Source organism: Taudactylus pleione, unplaced genomic scaffold (genome assembly GCF_031769625.1).
Source record: "Taudactylus pleione unplaced genomic scaffold, aTauple2 ptg000012l, whole genome shotgun sequence".
Classification (NCBI taxonomy): domain Eukaryota; kingdom Metazoa; phylum Chordata; class Amphibia; order Anura; family Myobatrachidae; genus Taudactylus; species Taudactylus pleione.
The window spans coordinates 18,818,785-18,837,838 of record NW_028284415.1 but is presented as its reverse complement, the minus strand read 5'-3'; the positions used below and the strand labels follow the sequence as shown (position 1 = coordinate 18,837,838).

At 44.1% G+C, this 19,054-nt stretch overlaps 1 protein-coding gene across 2 annotated transcripts in view; it reads right to left on the bottom strand.

The window, feature by feature from the left end:
- The window catches only part of PIK3R5 (phosphoinositide-3-kinase regulatory subunit 5), a 65,644-nt gene that overhangs the window by 18,890 nt on the left and 27,700 nt on the right, over positions 1–19,054 (bottom strand). For both annotated transcript variants that reach the window (XM_088468465.1, XM_088468466.1), the window contains exons 8-14: positions 18,105–18,188; positions 11,485–12,238; positions 10,866–11,022; positions 10,131–10,250; positions 7,793–7,912; positions 5,235–5,328; positions 3,907–3,983 (exon numbers count right to left, since the gene is read on the bottom strand). In XM_088468465.1, the coding sequence (XP_088324591.1) occupies positions 3,907–3,983; positions 5,235–5,328; positions 7,793–7,912; positions 10,131–10,250; positions 10,866–11,022; positions 11,485–12,238; positions 18,105–18,188 (1,406 nt within the window). The remainder of the gene's footprint in view (positions 1–3,906; positions 3,984–5,234; positions 5,329–7,792; positions 7,913–10,130; positions 10,251–10,865; positions 11,023–11,484; positions 12,239–18,104; positions 18,189–19,054) is intronic.

Below are 19,054 nucleotides of genomic sequence, written 5' to 3'. Positions count from 1 at the left end.
TATATATATAATATATATATATATATATATATATATATATATATATATATATATATAAACACTGTGTGTATTTATTTATATGTGTGTGTGTACAGTATGTGTATAAGTATACATTGTGGCAGTGTCACCAGAGGTTGTGCTGGTGAGCAGCAGATTCTGTGTGTGGCAGGACAGATCCGCCCACACAGAGTCGAAAAGCATTCTGGGAAGTTGTGTAAGGGCTGCCTTGTTGAGAGAGCTCAGGTGTGGGCTGATGAGGAGGCAGACCAGTCAGGCTGCTGTTGGAGACAGTCTATGTGGGACAGTGAAGCTAAGCAAGCCATTGGGGGCCAGGAGGCCTGGGTCTGTACCTGCAGGAGGCAGGGGGGACCACAAGACTCTCAGACTGTGTGAAATTGAAGTAGCTGGGCTGCAGGCTGAGGAAGCCAGGGCTTACTGTATACCTGTAAGGCACAGAGACTGTGCTTGTATAGCTGTGGCAGCCAAGCCAGGCTGGAGCCGGCAATAGATCTGCAGAGAAGCAGGCTGAGACTTTATTGGCAGATTAGCTGCAACCTTATAGAGAGGGTTCAAGAAGTGAGTTAGGCGCCCTAAATAGGGGCTAGGTTGTTTATTATTTTCTGTTTTATTCCTGACTGCTGGAAAGTAAAGCATCATTTATTTACTTGAAAGCTGTGTGTGGACCCTCATTAAGAACCTAAACACTGCACCAATCCACCCTCTGCAAGGCTAATTACCCCCAAGATATCATATATATATATATATATATATATATATATATATATATTGTGACACTGTCAAGGTAGGGGTCCCTCTCCTGGGGTAGATGGACTCCCTCTTTACACACCCAGCAGCCATAGAAACAGGATGAGTCTGGGGTTCTCGTACAAACTGGTCGGCGCCAGTCTTTATTGTGCCAAATGAATGTAAACATAAACAAAACATAAACATAAGTCCTAGCCTAGCTACATAAAGAGTTTCAGTCGCTGATGGAAATTCACAATAGGAGTGATTCTCCTATTAAATTTACGTATAACATGAGTCAGACATGAATTTCCTTGATGTTAGAATCATAATTAAAAACAACACTATTAGCACCACTCTCTATGTAAAACCCACCGATAGAAATGTATTGCTACAGGCACAGAGTTGCCACCCAAGAAGGCTTATTCAAGGCTTACCCTATAGCCAAATGGTTAGGGTTAGACGCATTAACAGCGATCTCGATACTGCTATTATCCAAATTGATGATTTAATAAAAAGTTTTTGTAGCAGGGGCTACTCATTCAAATCCCTACAGCAACCTAAAAGAAAAGTTTTAGGTTTGGATCGTAAGCAGCTGTTGATCAGGAAGGATAAGAGACAACCTTCTGAAAATAAATTTCCCTGGGTTAATAGATTCAATACATCTTCCTCTAAAATTAGTCGAATTGCTAAATCTAATTGGTCTCTGATTGAATCAGACAATTAATTGAATCTGAAGGATAGCCGTCTCATGCCCTGTTATTCTAGGGGACGAAATCTACGTGATTATCTTGTCAAGACTGATATATCTAGGATGGGTTCAAAATCGTCATCATTCTTTATCAAAAAGTTGGATTAAATGCTCATGTGTGACTTGTCAATTTTTGATTTTTACATCCCCATAGTGGTAAGAAATTTAGCATCAGATACCAATTTAACTGTAATTCTTGCTATGTTGTGTACCAAATAATCTGCCCTTGTGGATTATCTTACATCGGTAAGACTGAGAGAAAGTTCAAGGAGCGAATGGCGGCACATCGCTCGGCTATACGTAGTGCTCTTTTGAGTGGAATGAGCGAGCAGCCAGTGGCGCGCCATTTTGTTGAATTTAATCATCCTCTTAGTAGCATCAAATATAGAATGATCGATCATGTGCCCTCCTTACCAAGAGGTGGAGATCGTGGAACTAAATTATTGCAATGTGAGGCACGCTGGATAGCCCGCTTAGATGTTATCTCTCCAAGGGGTTTAAATGAAAATATCTCATTGAATAGTTTCTTATAATAATGAATTACAATGTTTTTCTATCTGCATTATACTTAACTTTATTATTCTTGCAGTTTGTCTGCATATAAGGTTGAGACTGAGAAGCTATATTATTTACAGGTGTTCTAAAATGTATTTATCAATCCTGATTGATGTCTCTCTACATGCGCTGTCTATATGTTTTGTTTTTATTTAGTTGGTTTTTATGGTGATGGTGACACGCATTACTGACGCCAAGTCCATGTGCCTAGCGTGGTGACGTCATCTTCCGGTGCCCCGGACGGGTGAGTGGTCCCGGTTCCTGTTTCCGGCTTCACAGGTGGTGCTGCATATGTATAAAGGTATGTTTGTCTTTTTGCAATATGTTATCTTGATAAAAGTTCCTATTGGAACTGAAACGTTGACCTAAAGCTACTTGTTGTCTGACTATTGATTTTATGCCTTGAGTGCCGCAGCTACCTATTCTACATTCCGTTCTTTGTGAGGGCACCGGCAGCAGCCATTGTGTGTTATTGGGAGTGCCAGGCCTTCTGTATTTGTATATATATATATATATATACGCACTTCGCTTTTCAGGGCCTCTATAGTTGCGATGGCACTACAAGTCCCAGCACATTCAGTTGACAATGTGTGCTGGGACTTGTAGTCTCATCTCACCTTGATAAGCAGTCAGTGGCTTAGTAGTAGGACTCCCGGACTTCTTACCTCCATGTAAGGTCCAGGTGATTCTGGTTACCAGGGGAAGGCATGAAGGGCATCTAGACTCTACCCCAGGGGGAAGCCTCCGAACATCTGTGTCAGCGCAGCGGCCGCTCCAGGGATCACTGTATGCTGCCAGTGAGTGTAGAAACAGACCGTACTGGACAGAAAAATGGGAAGTGAAAAGGAAGAGGAGGTGCCTTGCTCCCTCCCCTCACCCCGTGGTGCCTCTCCTCCAGCTCTTGCGGCCGGGATACATGCACAGGTTGTCCCCGGCTGCTTATTATAAGGGCTTCAATGAAATCAGTGCAGCAGATGGCCGTGCTGATTATATTTGCTACACAAACTGAGTGGCCAGGGAGCATCCTCTGCATGTCTCCCGGCCGCCAGAAGTGTATATGTAAAAGCACATAAGGCAACTGAAATAAAATTATACCGACCCGGGGGGCAGATGACACCCTGTCCCCCGGCCCAGCTGCCCCTGCTGGGAGAGTGGGCAAGTATGTGTCATCTTATTTCAATGTTTTTGTTTTTAAGGTAAACTCCTAAAACTTTTAAATATATTTGGTTATTTTTAGCTCCTTGCTTGTCTTTTGGCTTTGATAATATCTTCTTAAGGTTGGGTACACAGACTTGTTAGACCGTCAATCGTGCCATTGTCCACGGACACCCTGGACATTGCATGATAGCCGGTACACACTGCAGTGATTAATGAAGGACGGAACGATCACTTCTTTCGTCCTTCATTAACATGCATGGCGCCGCATGCGATATCATCAGGTTTGATGTGCAGCACATGAAACCTGACGACATTGCATGCGACCGTGGGAGCTCGCATATCATATATACACACAAGGCCGACGAGAGCCGCGCCGGGCCCAGGTGTCTTGGCCTAATCGTGGGAGGCGTGGCCATGCCCCCTTTACTTTTTTTTTAAGCGTGTGCTGGGCTGCTGTGACTTAAGAGGGAGGGGGAGCAGTGCCGGACCCGGGCCCCCGCTTGGCCCCTGCAGCAAGCCCGGGCAATTTGTACCCGCTCCCCCCTCCTCTCTGCGCCCCTGTATACACACTGCACGATATGCACAATTTTTTGTTCCAATTTAGCGAAATCGGAACAACTTCGCTCCAGTGTGTATCTGGCATTATTCTCTTGTTTTCCCTGTTATGATAATTAAACAATATATTTAAAAAAAATTACCTTGCTGTAGACAATTTGTAGTGTAAAAGGGATTGCTTCCCGGTCTCCATCTATACCGAGCCTCTTACAGCCGGGACCTAAGGAGAAATGGCACCTTTTAGGCATAAAGGCTATGATACTAGGCATACAGGCTATGATACTCAGTCATTGTCATTTCAAACTTCATGGTCAGGGTTGAATTAACTATTAAATGAAGCACACCTCTGGCCAAGCCAAAGATATGTAAAGATTCAGGCTATAAAAGTCATCCACAACATATGTCATCACCAGCACTTTTTTTTAATTATTCCCCTCAAGTGTAAACATGTAACTACTGTATTTGTATTGCCCTATTTAAACACAGTTTTTAACTGAAGAAAGGGCAGATCCACTGGTGGTGCAGCAGGTGAGATGCACCACACCTGAGCCCTGGAGACGGTCAGTGGTGAGTGGATACCCGATGCCCTGGCCCCACCTCACCCTCAAATACCTCTGACCCAATACATGTCAGAGCCATAATAAGCCACAGTGTGCTTTAATAAATCAATCAATCTGTTTTAACTACCATGGGTATATTTACTAAAGTGAGAGTTTTTATAAGTGGAGATGTTGCCCATAGCAATCAATCACATTCTATTTAACATTTACCTAGCACCTTCTAGAAGTTAATTGCTAGAATCTGATTGGTTGCTATGGGCAACATCTCCACTTTAGTAAATTTACCCCCCAGTGTTGAACAACGCGGGAGTTAGGACCCAGGGAGAGTAAGAGAGAGTCAGTGATCAGAGACGCATGATATGATTGGACCAATCAGATCCTGCTCAGAGCCTCATTCCCACGCGCAGCACTGATTCTGTGAGAGAGAGCTGGTCTGAGAGAGAGAGAGAAGCAGCTTATTACTATATTGGGAGTGAGACACAGTGCAGGCAGGTGCTGAGGACTGTGCAAGTCCCTCTGTGAGAGCATACTGGTGTAAGGCCAGCCTAAATGGTGGCAGCAGGAATAAAGAAGCAAATAATATGTGGAAGAATTGGGTGTTGGGGTGGAGGGACCCTATTGTTACCTTGGAGAAATAAGTGGGGTGAAGTGGGGGCCAGGAAGCTGGGGACTGGTGTCACCCTGGAGTGATGACTAGGGGTGAGGGGTCTCAGTAATGTGATTGTGCCATATACATAATATGTAACACAAATACAGAAACTGCAACAACTCAGAAAGATATGGGTGTCTGTATTTACAGCTGTAACTTGCACCAGGATTTGCATTATCTGGTAGCGATGATGGCGGGTTTCGTGGAGGGGGTGGGGGTATTTTAACACATGGTCCCACCATTCATCAGTTCCAACACTGACCTGAAGCTCTAATAGCTCTTAAAGCTGCAGAATGGCCGAGCTCCAGAGATTGGATAAAGACCTCGGTCTGTTTCCTGCCCCCATCAAACGTGATCTAGAAGAAAAAGAGAGAATGTGATCTAAAAGAGAAAGAAAGATACATGTGCGGCAACCGATATCTTACTACCAACTCACTGGCTATTACATTTTTTTTCTTTTTAAGTACATGAACATACTTATGATGTGGTTCTTAAACGTTTTTATTCGAATTCTACATTGTTTTCTTACAAAATGTTCTCTTTAACCACATGAAACTATGTAAATTATATTATTTATTTATTACCAGTTATTTAGATAGCGCACACATATTCCGCAGCGTTTTACAGAGAATATTGAGGCAGTAATGTTAGTCCGTTCCATGCCAAATAATCACCAAAAAGTATCTTTTCAACCTGTTCATCTCATGTTTTTCGTGAAATTTGGTAGGATGTTAGACGGCATAAAGTAACTTTCATATGTAAAATTTTAGCACCTTATTATGATACAGGGTTGCGAACATGACAAAAAGTGTATAATTTATACTTCCAAGGTCAACTAAAATGATTCATAACTTTGCTTCTAATTGTGGCAGAACTTTCATGTTTGTCTTGTTTTGAAGCTCAGGGACCATAGTTTCCATAAAAAATTGTTTTATATTTATAAAAACATTTACTGATGTTATATAAATGTGGCAGGTAGGGTCCAGGGCTCAGGGCCGGTGCAAGGAGTCTGGGTGCCCTAGGCAACATTTTTCCCACTGCCCCTGCTCCCTCCAATACATACTATGTCACATATTAGTGACGTTAATTTATAATATGCAACACAGCAAAGCCCCAAAATCATTCTGTGTCTCATAACACTCTGGGTGCCCTAGGCAACATTTTACCCACCGCCCCCGCTCCCTCCAATACTATGCCACACATTTGTGCCCCAAATATTTAATATGCCACACATATATGCCCCCATTACATATGCTACACAGCTGTGCACCAAAGTTATTGTATGCCACATAGCCATGAATTATGCCAAACAATGCCCCTAGTACATATGCCACACATGTGCCCCAAATTCTTTATATACCATACATCTGTGTCCCCAATACATTATACCACACATCCATGCCCCAATATATTTATGCCACACATCTGTGCTCCAATATATGTCAGTACCCATTACCACCCACATACACACACATTCATCCTGCCAGTACTCATTAAACAACCACACACATTCACTAACCCTGTTAGCCACCCCCTCAAACACTAAACCAACCTGTCTGGGACTGAAGGAGACAAACTTTTTTTTTTTTGGACTCCAGTGGCTGGCACCCCTAAGTAGCCGCCTAAAGCTGCCTAATGGTAGCACCGGCCCTGCCAGGGCTAATCTAAGCTACAGCCATCTCTAGCTGCTGCCTGTATGCATTGTGATGTCACAATGCAGGTCACAGCCCTATATAAAGGATGCCCAGCTACTGGCAGCCATTTTGTGCAGACATTTTCTCCTACACTGATATTTTCTGAGTAGTTCTGCTTTATTTAAGCGATTTTGGATAACTACTTATAAGTACTATGGATTACATCTTCCAATAAGGTCCTGAACAGAAACATCTTCATAAAAAGAATCTGAATAACATCTTCAGGTAAGGATTTATATAACAGAATTTTGGCCTGTCACTCTTATCCCTTCAGGCAACTCCCTCCATTTCATCTGCAGTTTTTAATTTAGAAACAATGGATAAAGCAAATCATTCATCCAAGCCCGCCTAGGACAGGTGAGGGGTGCAGACACAATGATGTGCTGGGTGAGGGCCGGGGTGATGGGTGCTGTGATTTGTGCTGTAAGAGGGGTACTGGGCTGGGAGAGGGGTGATGTGCTGTATTGGGTGATGAGTGCTGTAAGCTGTGGTGTGAGGGGTGCTGTGTTGTGATCTGTGCTGGGAGATGGGTAAGGGGTGTTGTGCTGGGAGAGGGGTGACAGGTGCTGTGAAGGATGCTGTGATCTGTGCTGTGCTGGGAGAGGGGTGCTGGGAGCACAGCACAATGAGAGAAGAGGCCACAGCACAGTGAGACCACACCCGTTTTCACGGGTGGGGGTCTCAAATCAAAATCTTGCCTAGTGCACTAAATTGGCTAGGGCCGGCTCTGGTGCAGGGAGTACGGCTGCTACGGTGCCCGGGCCACCTCTCCCTGCACCGAGTTAGACTGCCATTTCTTGAGCCCCGGCTATTCGATTCTCACCATAGTGCTACTGCAGGATATCAGCTGTTACTAGCCCAGCCAGCCCCTATCTCAGTCTTTCCTCACTGACTGATTTTATATATATAATTTTATATATTATATATATATATTCATTTATAATCTTTACTATGTGCTAATCTCCATTAATTTAATCCTGCATGTCAGCTAAGTAGACAGGCAGTGCAAATATTACAATCACAATGGATAAACAGCAAATAATTAGCACGGGGCGGGGGGTATTTGGATATTTGCTATGGGCCCCCATAAGTATTGCTACACCACTGTATTAGAGAACATTGTTACCTCAGCTTGGTACAGCTGCAGGAGCAAGGATCTAGTGGCAAACCGACAGTAATACAGCACCATGTCAGCAAGTATGGCCATTTTTGGGTTTTCTGCTGAGTAATTCTCAGCTGTGGACGTCTGCATGATAAAAAGGGAAAAAAGTTACCTTTTGGTTCATGGTATTAAACAGCATGTGTATATTAGTATTCTATTTTACAGGCCTGTAAATGGTTATAAATGGTTATAAAACAACTCGGCTGTATCCTATGTATCACACAAGTGGCTGAGGCCTTCACTACCAGTGTACAAACTCTGGACCAGTGTCAAATTCTACCTAGGGTCTGCAGGACTGCAGCCTTCCCCAGTAAAATCCACCACCCACAGGAACTGCCTAGCAGCGGTAGTGGCTTCCCATTGGAAGTGTTCTCTGCTAACCACAGCCAGAAGTGCAGTCCCAGGGGGAGGCAGCCCTATCTGGCTTCTAGGGGCTGCAGCTTCGGCTGCTTGTCATTTTGTGTGCATGTGGAGGGATCGTGATCCCGCGTATACGCACAAGCTGGCTGCACAGATTGGCAGATAGCCCAGACACCCAGGAAGTAACAGGTAGGAGCAGCCGCTGCTCTGGGCTAAATGTACAGATGTGCACATACATCTTACTTCCTTGCATGTTAAACAGCCCTTCTAGTCGCGACATGCCATGGCGTGACTTGGAAACATTCAACTGTTTACCTTCAAATGCATTGTTATGTGAATAGCATGCACAGGCAGTTTCTGTTGATTAAAATGATATACGGCATGCCTATATTCTGTGTGCGTCTGCATGTGAAATGCTACGGTACAGTGTCACAGCCGCTGACTATGTTTTATATTTTCTTCTTTGTTCGGTGACCAAATCAGTCAGTGTGCCATTGTTCTGTCACCAAATGTGGCAGTGTGCTATTGTTTCTTCTAGTGCACTTCTTTTGAACCTTTCCGTTCTGTTGTGTTGTATGGTTTATTTTAAGGTGTAGTGTACCTTATTGGTATAGGTTCAGACGGAGCAGTCATCTCACTGGTGCCAGATTCCAGCAACTCTCTTCCTTTTCTTCTATGAATGTGTCACTGTGCTATTGTACTGTCACCAAATGTGTCAGTGTGCCATTGTTCTGTCACCAAATGTGTAAAGGCCAGTACACACTAGGCGATGTCTACGGACGACATATCGTCTAGTGTGTACTGGGCATTAGTGTGCCATTGTTCTGTCACAGAAATTGCTAGTCCGATGTGCGATAGCGTGCATAGTCAGCGACATTACACACTAGACGATGTGCCCGTTATGTCGTCCGATCCGCCGAACATATCGTCTAGTGTGTACTCTGCATCAGTGTGCCATTGCTCTGTCACAGAAATTGTCAGTGTGCCTTTGTTCGGGTTCAGGCCTGACAGTCAGGATGCCGGCGCTGGAATCCCTACACCTATCAGAATCACGGCGCCGGCATCCAGACCGCTGGCATCCCGCCGGTAAGTACTGGGGTTAGGGGGAGGGTTAGGGTTAGGTACTAGGGGGAGGGTTAGGCATTAAGGGGGGCGGGTTAGGTTTAGGGTGCAGGGAGGGAGAGGTTAGGTTTAGGCACCACGGACGTAGGGGTAGGGAGAGGGGAAGGTTTAAAATACTTACCGACACTAGTCGGTGTCCTAACCATGTCGGGTTGCCGGCGTTGGGATTCTGACCACCGGGATCCCGTACTCAACCTCTTTGTTCAGTCACCAAATGTGTCAGTATGCCATTGATCTGTCCCCAGATATGTCAGTGTACTATTTGTCGAGAAGCTTAAGTGGCCAAGGAGCCAACTCTGTACTGGGGCCCAAAATTTCAGCATCTAATCTTGCTGTGACCCCAAATGATGATTTTTTCTTGACCCCAAGCATTAGTGTGTTGCCTTAAGGGTCACTAAGTCGATATAGAAGTTGCTGTAATAGAGTACTAATATGATACTTTATAGCTGTAAGTATTCCAGTACTAAAATCACTCTTGAAAATTGTCCCTGATCTCTGGGGACAGTACCAGGTTTTGAAATTTCATCCTTGACCATATCTTTTGTCCTCTATGCAAAATGCAGCTCAAACGGTTCTTGTTTTGTATAATGTATACTCTACTAAAATAAATAATGTAATATGTTACTTCTTTGTCAGGGATGAGTCCAGTAGACACTTTTAACTTAAGTTTTAGGCCTAGTAAGTGGAAGTTTTTGCCATTTTTATAGTTGTTTCTATAACAAAGTTTTATTTTCAGATAAAGCATTGTACTATTCTGGCACTGAATCAGTTTGTCACCTCACACATGGACCCATATTTGTAGGAGTTTTATAATAGTTACCTGACAAAGACCAGACGTGGATAGATCCATCAGACCTAAGATATTACGCTTGTACCAGGGGTCCAGTAGTCCAATGTAGTGAGAGATGTCATTAGTGCTTTCCTCATCTCCTGACACATCCTAAGGTGAGATTGTGACATTCAATAAAAGTCATTTATTTACAGCACAAAGGTATCACAACCCTTCTTACAACATATATTTATTTTTCACATCTCTGTTAACTTCCCCATCTCCCACCTGTTCTGCAACTGCCCACTCTAGTTACATGACCATAGCCCACCCATATCGCAAGTCACTGACTGGAGTGAGTGAACACAAATTATGAATGGTGAATGGCTTTGGTGCAGTATCTCTTATTATAAGTTATTTGTTTTACAAATCTAACATTTTCTTATTAGGTGTATACTTTAGCTAACTGCAGGTCAATCTTGTTAATGTCTATAAAAGTTATTAATACCCACAACCATTTCAGATTATAATAATTTATTTTCAATCTTGCACCCAGGACCAGTGCAAGGTTTATAGGCACCCTAGGGAAAGCTTAACCCTACCACCCTTGTGCCCCCCAATAACCTATTCCCAGCCGAATACATAATATCATACACACATGTTTTGTGGGCACTGTGGACAGTGCTGCCCACAGGGATCTCTCTGACATCCTGGTAGTCATAATGTGTCAGCCTATTAAATATAAATGACAGCATTCAGTAAGCATACTGAATTCAGTGACATCACCTCTGTGGTGGTCGATCCAGATGGGCTAGGAGACTTTAAAGGGGAGTCAGGGCTTGTCAGTGATATTGAGTGAGTAGGACTATTCCTCTTCACTGGAACATAGTATAGCTGCAGCTTAAAAAACCTCGTTAGTAAAGGGCAGCTACTTTCCTTCAACCTGAAACAAACAAGGTAATAGGGTAAAAATGAGTTAATTCACATAAATGACCTTATAACTTACAAACAAGGCTATATTAAAAACCAGGCATGTATTAATATGATCATGTTTTATTTGTTAGTCGCCACTGGGTGTATGCAGTGCCATACAAGAAATAGACATAAAACAAAGCATAAATACAATGCACAGCAGTGAGTACAAAGCGTAAACACAAACAGTGCAGTAGAACCATAACCAGGGAGTGGCAAATACAAAGGTAAGGGTAGAGCAACTCGCTGCAGCTAGAGGCAGTGGTAGGAACAACTGCTCTCGATGATCCTGTAACCATCGAAAGGGCAAGCAGACAGTGTTAGAGTAGCTGAAGGGGGAAGGAGTGAAGATCCAAGGAGCACTGGTTGTAGATAATGCAAGTTAAGAACAAGAGAGAAGAGAGCCATATGGATGAATGATGTCCACATTCACCTTAGATTGCTATAAGCCCTGGCTAATTTTCCAGAAATTCGATCGGAACCGAATACCACAACCCTCAATGTGGAAGCTCTAGAGTCCTCATTGCAGCTCAGAAACGGTCTCCTTTTCAAGGCCAACTTCTGGTTCTGTTGGATTTCCCAGATATGGACACCAAGGGCATGCTGTGGAAGTGACTGAGATCTCTTAGACCGAGCTGGGACTCTTCTCACCTGAGGGGTACATAAGCTACCAGCTCGTCTCAAGGGAAGATTCTGCTGCAAGCTGGAGGCAGAGCTGACTATTGAAGTAGAGGAGTTACTGAGCTCAGCCTTCTGCTTGCTTTTGGACAGTTGATTCCTAGATTTAAAGAGTTTATATAACTTATGTGTAAATTTATGATTGATCCTTTCTTCCCTGCACTCTGCCTTGTCCAGTGTCTCTTGGGAACTGTCATCGCTATCTTCCATGTAGCCACTGTCTACACAACTGGAGAGATTTGAAACAAATGATAAAGAGTGGTTTGCAATGTTGGCCATGGTAGAATCCTCCTTAACATTGCTTGGTGTACTCCAGTACACATAACTCCTGGAGTGTCTAGAGAACACAGAATTTCGCTGGTGATTATCATTATTAATCTCCTCTTCCACTTCTTCTAAATATTCTTCTTCATCGTCATCATCGTCATCTTCCTCATTTACTTCATACTCTGGAGAAAGACATGTGGATCTAGTGTTTTCTTCATTTAAAATTATATTATTCAGAACATCTGGCAAAAAAGGAGACAGTTGATTATTAAGTATTTGATTGAAAATATACATTTGTCTGCTGACTCACTAATTAGCTTATTTCAAGCACGCAACTTCTCCTTTTAATTTTGTATGTTGGTAAACTGACAAAAGTCAACTGGAAGTTTTGGGGAAGAATATAAAATAATGGAAACACAGTGCAGGGAAAGAACCAGAAAGGACTACCTGGTAAAATAAAAATGGTCATCAAATAGCAGCACTAATATATAAATATATAATATATATATATATATATATATATACACATATGAAGCAGGGATCTGGCACTCCCTCAAATTAGTGACTTAGGTGGGTGTCTTCTCGATGAATCGACAATCACAAATCACATACGGTAGGTGCGGCACTCCATACAGAAAGGTACTTCCAATCAGCGTCAGTGCAGTCAACGTTTCAATGTTTAATACATTTTCATCAGGACATAAATTACAAACAGTGTCTTACCTTTAAACCCCATAGCACCCAGTCACAATACACACCATGCCGGAGGCGGAGCCGCACATCCGGTCAGTGGCAAACTTCAATGATGTAATCAGGATGGTCACATGACCAGCAACCAAAGATGACATCACTGTATACCCCATCACTGTAGCAACCCCTCGTAGTAACACTAAACAACCCAAGCATGGCAGCTAGAGAGCCTGCCTGCATAATACAAATACATTCTTCAATTACATAGAACAAAATACAAAGCTGCAACAACAATGTATACTGAGGCACTTAAATATAAGAGAAAAACATCATGGTATCATGGTGTGAGGCAAAAAAACCAGGTATGCGGTCAGGAAGCCAACAGTCGAAATGCCGACCGCCGACTTCCTGACTGTGAAATCCCGGCATGGGACTAATTATCCACCTGCCGAAATCCCTGATGCCCGGCATACCAAACAAAGGTAAGCCGGGCTTCGGGAGCGGACAGACGCGCGCTTAGGGTTAGATTTAGGGGCTCCCGGGGGAACTTAGGGTTAGGCACCTCCCCTGGGAGGGTTAGGTTAGGTTAGGCTAGGGGAAGGGGGGGTTAGGGTTAGGCATCCCCGGGGGGAGGTTAGGATTAGACACCCCCCTGGGAGGGTTAGGTTTAGGGTGCGGGGAGGGGGGGGTTAGGTATAGGCACCCGTGGGGGAGGTTGTTTAGGCACTAGGGGGGGAGGTTAGGGTTAGGGGGGGGGAGAGGGTTAGTGATAGTTAAAATACTTACCCTGTCGGGATCTTCAGTCTTCTGCCTTCCGGCGTCAGTATTACATCCGCCGGGCTTATGTCATACTGATTCCGAAAAAAAACAACCCATATTAAGCGATGTTACAAGACACAGATTGCATCACCCACTTATAGAATACCCTTATTAATAAATAATAATCGAGAACAGTCAGACTATTATAAAGTACCAGTACTGTTAAACGTAGAACTGAGATCTTGAACATTATACAAGGCAATGCTACCCATTATGTTCGTTGAGCCCTTTGGGAGCAAGGGTCCCCAACCGATGTATCCACCTAGTCACACACTGTACTAATTTCAGTGAACGATTGCCTCCCCTAATAGATAATGGTACATGATCTATCATGCGGTACCGTGTTGAAGCTAAGGTATGTGGTACAATGGCAAAATGCCTGGCTACAGGGTGATCACTAGAGCCCGTATTAGGGGCTGTCTGTTTAACAGTACTGGCACGTTATAATAGTCTGTCTGTCCTCGATTGTTATTCATTAATAGTATTCTATAAGTGGGTGATGCAATCTGTGTCTTGTAACATCGCTTAATATGGGTTCTTTTTTTTGCCCCACACACCATAGTACTTATGTTTTTCTCTTATATTTAAGTGCCTCAATATACATTGTTGTTATTTTGGGCCCAATTCAGACCCGCTCGCTAATTCAGCCAGATGATTTTTGCAATCTGTGCATGCGTACGCAGTGCGCGTGAGCAAACTAGTCCATGCAATCGGGAAGCGTCCGCTCGCTGCTCATAGACAGCTCGCTAGCTAGAGCGACAGGACAGGCCGTTTGTGGGGATGGTCCAAGAAAACGGGGGAGTGGAGGTGCGAACGCAGGCGTGTCTGAGCGTCTTAACGCCGTTTAAGTGGCATGCATAATTAAGATGCAGCCCACGACACCTGGTTGTCATCACACTGAAGCACTTGCAGTGCTTGCGGCAGGGTATGGTCAACCACAAGTGCTGCGATCGCATCCGATGGTACTCGATGTTACCGATGGTTGCATACACTTCCTGGAGATGATGTGCATTAGTGGGTATCTTAAGACAGGCTGGTGAGCGTCTGCATACACAGAGCGATTGCATGCTAAGACATTGTGGGCGTACTAATGCCTTGCAGTGCGATCGCTTGCCTTCGCCAGATTTGCATACGCTGGGTGCGTGCGAACGCATCTAGCGAGCAGGTCTGAATCGAGCCCTTTGTTCTATGTATTTCAAGAATGTATTTGTATTATACAGGCAGGCTCTCTAGCTGCTGTGCTTGGGTTGTTACTATTAGGGGTTACTATGGTGATGGGGTATACAGTGATGTCATTTTTGGTTGCTGGTCATGTGACCATCCTGATGACGTCATTGAGGTGTGCCACTGGCCGGATGTGTGGCTCTGCCTCCGGCATGGTGTGCATTGTAACTGGGTGCTATGGGGTTTAAAGGTAAGACACTGTTTGTTTGTAATTTATGTCCTGATGAAAATGGATTAAACATTGGTCTTTCTATTATATATGTCCTGCAAGTTTATGGTTATTTTTATTTTCCTCTGTGATTGTTCATTTACATATGTGTAGTGTACTATTACATTGACTAATTTATACCAGGTAGTCATTTGTCAATTCTGGTTGTTTCCCTCTCCTGTGTTTCCATTATTTTATGTATTCAGCTAATTAAGGTACTTTACAGTAGCTCACACACAGCAGCATTGAAACTGCATACTCCGTGCCATTAAGTATTTTGTATTTGGAAGCTGCTTTCAATCAGTGCATATTTCTTGTTTGTTGTAAGAATATAAAGTCAATGGTTCATTTGAGGGGTTACAGGAATAGAGTAGTGGTTGCATTGTAGAAGAAACTATGGAGTAGTTTGGGTGATTTCAGAGTAGAAGTGCTATGTATAATGATACAGTATTGATGGTGATTTAAGTTTTTAGTTTAGTATACTCAGATAAAGGCGGTTGTGGTGAATGGTGATATAAGGTTAGTTTTCAGGTACTGGAGTTGGTGTACTGTAATTATCATCTCTATGCTGATGATACTCAAATCTACCTTTCCTCACCTGATCTTTCCCCCTCTCTACTGACTCGTATCGCTAACTGTCTCTCTGCTATCTCTTCCTGGATGTCCCAGCGATTTCTCAAGCTTAATATGTCTAAGACTGAGCTGATAGTCTTCCCACCCTCCCACATAACATCATGTCCCACTATTTTTTTATCATAACTGTCTCATCTAGTCCCAAAGTGCGTTGTCTTGGAGTCATCCTGGACTCTTCCCTCTCCTTCAAACCACATATTCAGAACCTCTCGCAGTCCTGTCATTTCCATCTCAAGAATATTTCCAAGATCAGACCCTTTCTCACCCAGGATGCCACCAAAACCTTCATACATTCACTGGTCATCTCCAGATTGGACTACTGTGACCTCCTCCTATCTGGCCTCCCCAAATCCCATCTCTCTCCTCTCCAGTCTGTGCTTGATGCAGCTTCTCGGCTCATCTTCCTCTCCAAATGCTCTACATCTGCCTCCCCTCTCTTACAAGCCTTCCACTGGCTCCCCTTCCCTTTCAGAACCTAATTCAAGGTTCTCACACTCACAAAGCCCTCACCAATTCCTCTCCCATTTACATCTCTGATCTCTTCTCCCTTCACTCTTCTGTCCGCCCTCTTCGTTCACTTAACACACGCCGCCTTTCATGCCAATTGATTACTTCCTCCCACTCCAGCCTCCAAGATTTTGCCCACGCTGCTTCCCACCTTTGGAACTCCCTCTCCCCATCAGACTCTGCACCTCTCTACAATCTTTCCAACGAGAACCACTACTTCATTAAAGCCTTCCAGCTCTCATCCTAACTTGCTGCTACATCTTACTTCCTCCCCGCCTACCCCATCTGTGTTACTCCTGTTCGCCTGCCCCTCCCTTAAACAATGTAAGTTCTTTCGAGCAGGGCCCTCTATCCTCTTGTGCTTCTCCCTACTGTAATTTAATGTATCTCTTATTCCCCACTAGGACAACCAACACTCAACTGCTTATGTGGGCGTAAAGGTCGCTAATATAGCAATGTTTATTATACATGTCCATGTCCTGCTTTGTATTGTATTGTAAATCACTGGTTACTTATTTGTTCATGTACTTTGTAAGGCACTGCGGAACACTTGTGACGCCATATAAATAAATGATAATAATAATATGTGGAACACTTGTGACGCCATATAAATGATGATGATGATAATAATATAAGGTCAGTGGTCAAGTAGAGGAGGGAGAGTAGCTGTGGTGATATAATGTCTGTGGTCAGGTAGAGGAGGGAGAGTAGCTGTGGTGATATAAGGTCAGTGGTCAGGTAGAGGAGGGACAGTAGCTGTGGTGATATAAGGTCAGTGGTCAGGTAGAGGAGGGAGAGTAGCTGTGGTGATATAATGTCGGTGGGCAGGTAGAGGAGGGAGAGTATCTGTGGTGATATAAGGTCAGTGGTAAGGTAGAGGAGGGAGAGTAGCTGTGGTGATATAAGGTCGGTGGTCAGGTAGAGGAGGGAGAGTAGCTGTGGTGATATAAGGTCGGTGGTCAGGTAGAGGAGGGAGAGTAGCTGTGGTGATATAAGGTCAGTGGTCAGGTAGAGGAGGGAGAGTAGCTGTGGTGATATAAGGTCAGTGGTCAGGTAGAGGAGGGAGAGTAGCTGTGGTGATATAATGTCGGTGGTCAGGTAGAGGAGGGAGAGTAGCTGTGGTGATATAATGTCGGTGGTCAGGTAGAGGAGGGAGAGTAGCTGTGGTGATATAATGTCGGTGGTCAGGTAGAGGAGGGAGTGTAGCTGTGGTGATATAAGGTCAGTGGTCAGGTAGAGGAGGGAGAGTAGCTGTGGTGATATAATATCGGTGGTCAGGTAGAGGAGGGAGAGTAGCTGTGGTGATATAAGGTCAGTGGTCAGGTAGAGGAGGGAGAGTAGCTGTGGTGATATAAGGTCAGTGGTCAGGTAGAGGAGGGAGAGTAGCTGTGGTGATATAATGTCGGTGGTCAGGTAGAGGAGGGAGAGTAGCTGTGGTGATATAATGTCGGTGGTCAGGTAGAGGAGGGAGTAGCTATGGTGATATAAGGTCAGTGGTCAGGTAGAGGAGGGAGAGTACCTGGTGATATAAGGTCAGAGGTGAGAAGTAGTTATTGTGATATAAGATCAGTTGACAGGTAATAAAGATGTGATATAAAACAGTGTTGGTGTAGAGTAGGGGTAGTAGTTATGATGATACAATGTCAGTTGTCAAATAGACAAGTATTTGTGGCTATACATGGCCAGGGAGGGAAAGAAGAGTAGCTGTTACATATGTCCAGCAGTCTGGGGGAGAATGATGGAGTATTTGGGGTGATTTAGGGACAGTAGTCAGCTAAGGAAAAGGTAGTAGATGGGTGTTATAAGGTTAGTAGTTAGGAAAGGGAAGGGGGTGGTGATATGAGGTCATTGGTCAGATTGGAGTGGAGTTGGGTTGATAGAAGGTAAATGGTCAGATAAGGGAAGGGAAGTAGAAAGGATGGTATAATTACAGTGTTCAGGGAGAGTGGGTGTAGTAACTGTGACAGTACAAGATGTGTGATTAGTTAGAGCAGGTGAGACAGACAGACAGACAGTCACATCCGTACCAAAGTTGTCCTGATCCCAGCTGTATGTGTAACATTTGGCCACTGGCAAAGAAATTGTTCGAAAATGAGCTGCAGAAATAGGCCCTAATGACAAACAAAATTAGAAATTACTTTTTTGTTTAAAGATAAATCTATATGACTGTAGATATAATTAACTGCATTACTAGATGGCATTTACAAAGCACGACATTTATAAAAAGTCTAAATGTATCTGCAAATTGTACATATATTTTGTGAACTCTACAGTTTTTATACAGTATATGGACCCCTAGTGCAGATTCTTACCTTGAAGGTTCATTTCAATGCCTGAATAACAGCTCATTATAATGGGATGTCCACTTGTATGTAGTTTATCTACCACCCCCTCCCTCCTTTACTGACATGGTGGGAGTCCCACCCACTGTAGTTGGCAAGATCCAACTTTCCCCATCTACATCCATAACTGACTTCTCAGGCAATGGTGCCTAAAGCATATCTAGAGACATGCAAATATTAAGACAAAATTAGGACTGATCTGGTATTCAACTGTCCCCTTCAAAGATGTGTGAAAAGCAGATCAAGAACACATACCCTTTCAGCAACAATAGTTATTGAAAATGGAAAAGTGAATCCTGCAATCAGGGCCGGCTCTAGGGGTGTTCGACCAGTGTGGTCGCACAGGGGCGCCACCCGTAGAGGGGCGGCACCCCCTCCCCAGCATCCCGATTTCAGCGGGACAGCACTGTCCCGCTGTTCCACCCGCGGGCCGAAGTGGCCCGCAGGTGGTCAAATCAGGAGGTTGGAGACCCCCGGAGTGTGAATGGATGCGCGCGGCAACCATCCACTGACGGGAGAGGGCTAGGGGAAGCCAAGCCAGCGACGGAGTGCTGGGCTTTACCCCCAGCCTGACGTTATTTGGAGGCGTGCCATGCGGGCACACCTCCAAATAATGTCACACAGGGGGCATGGCC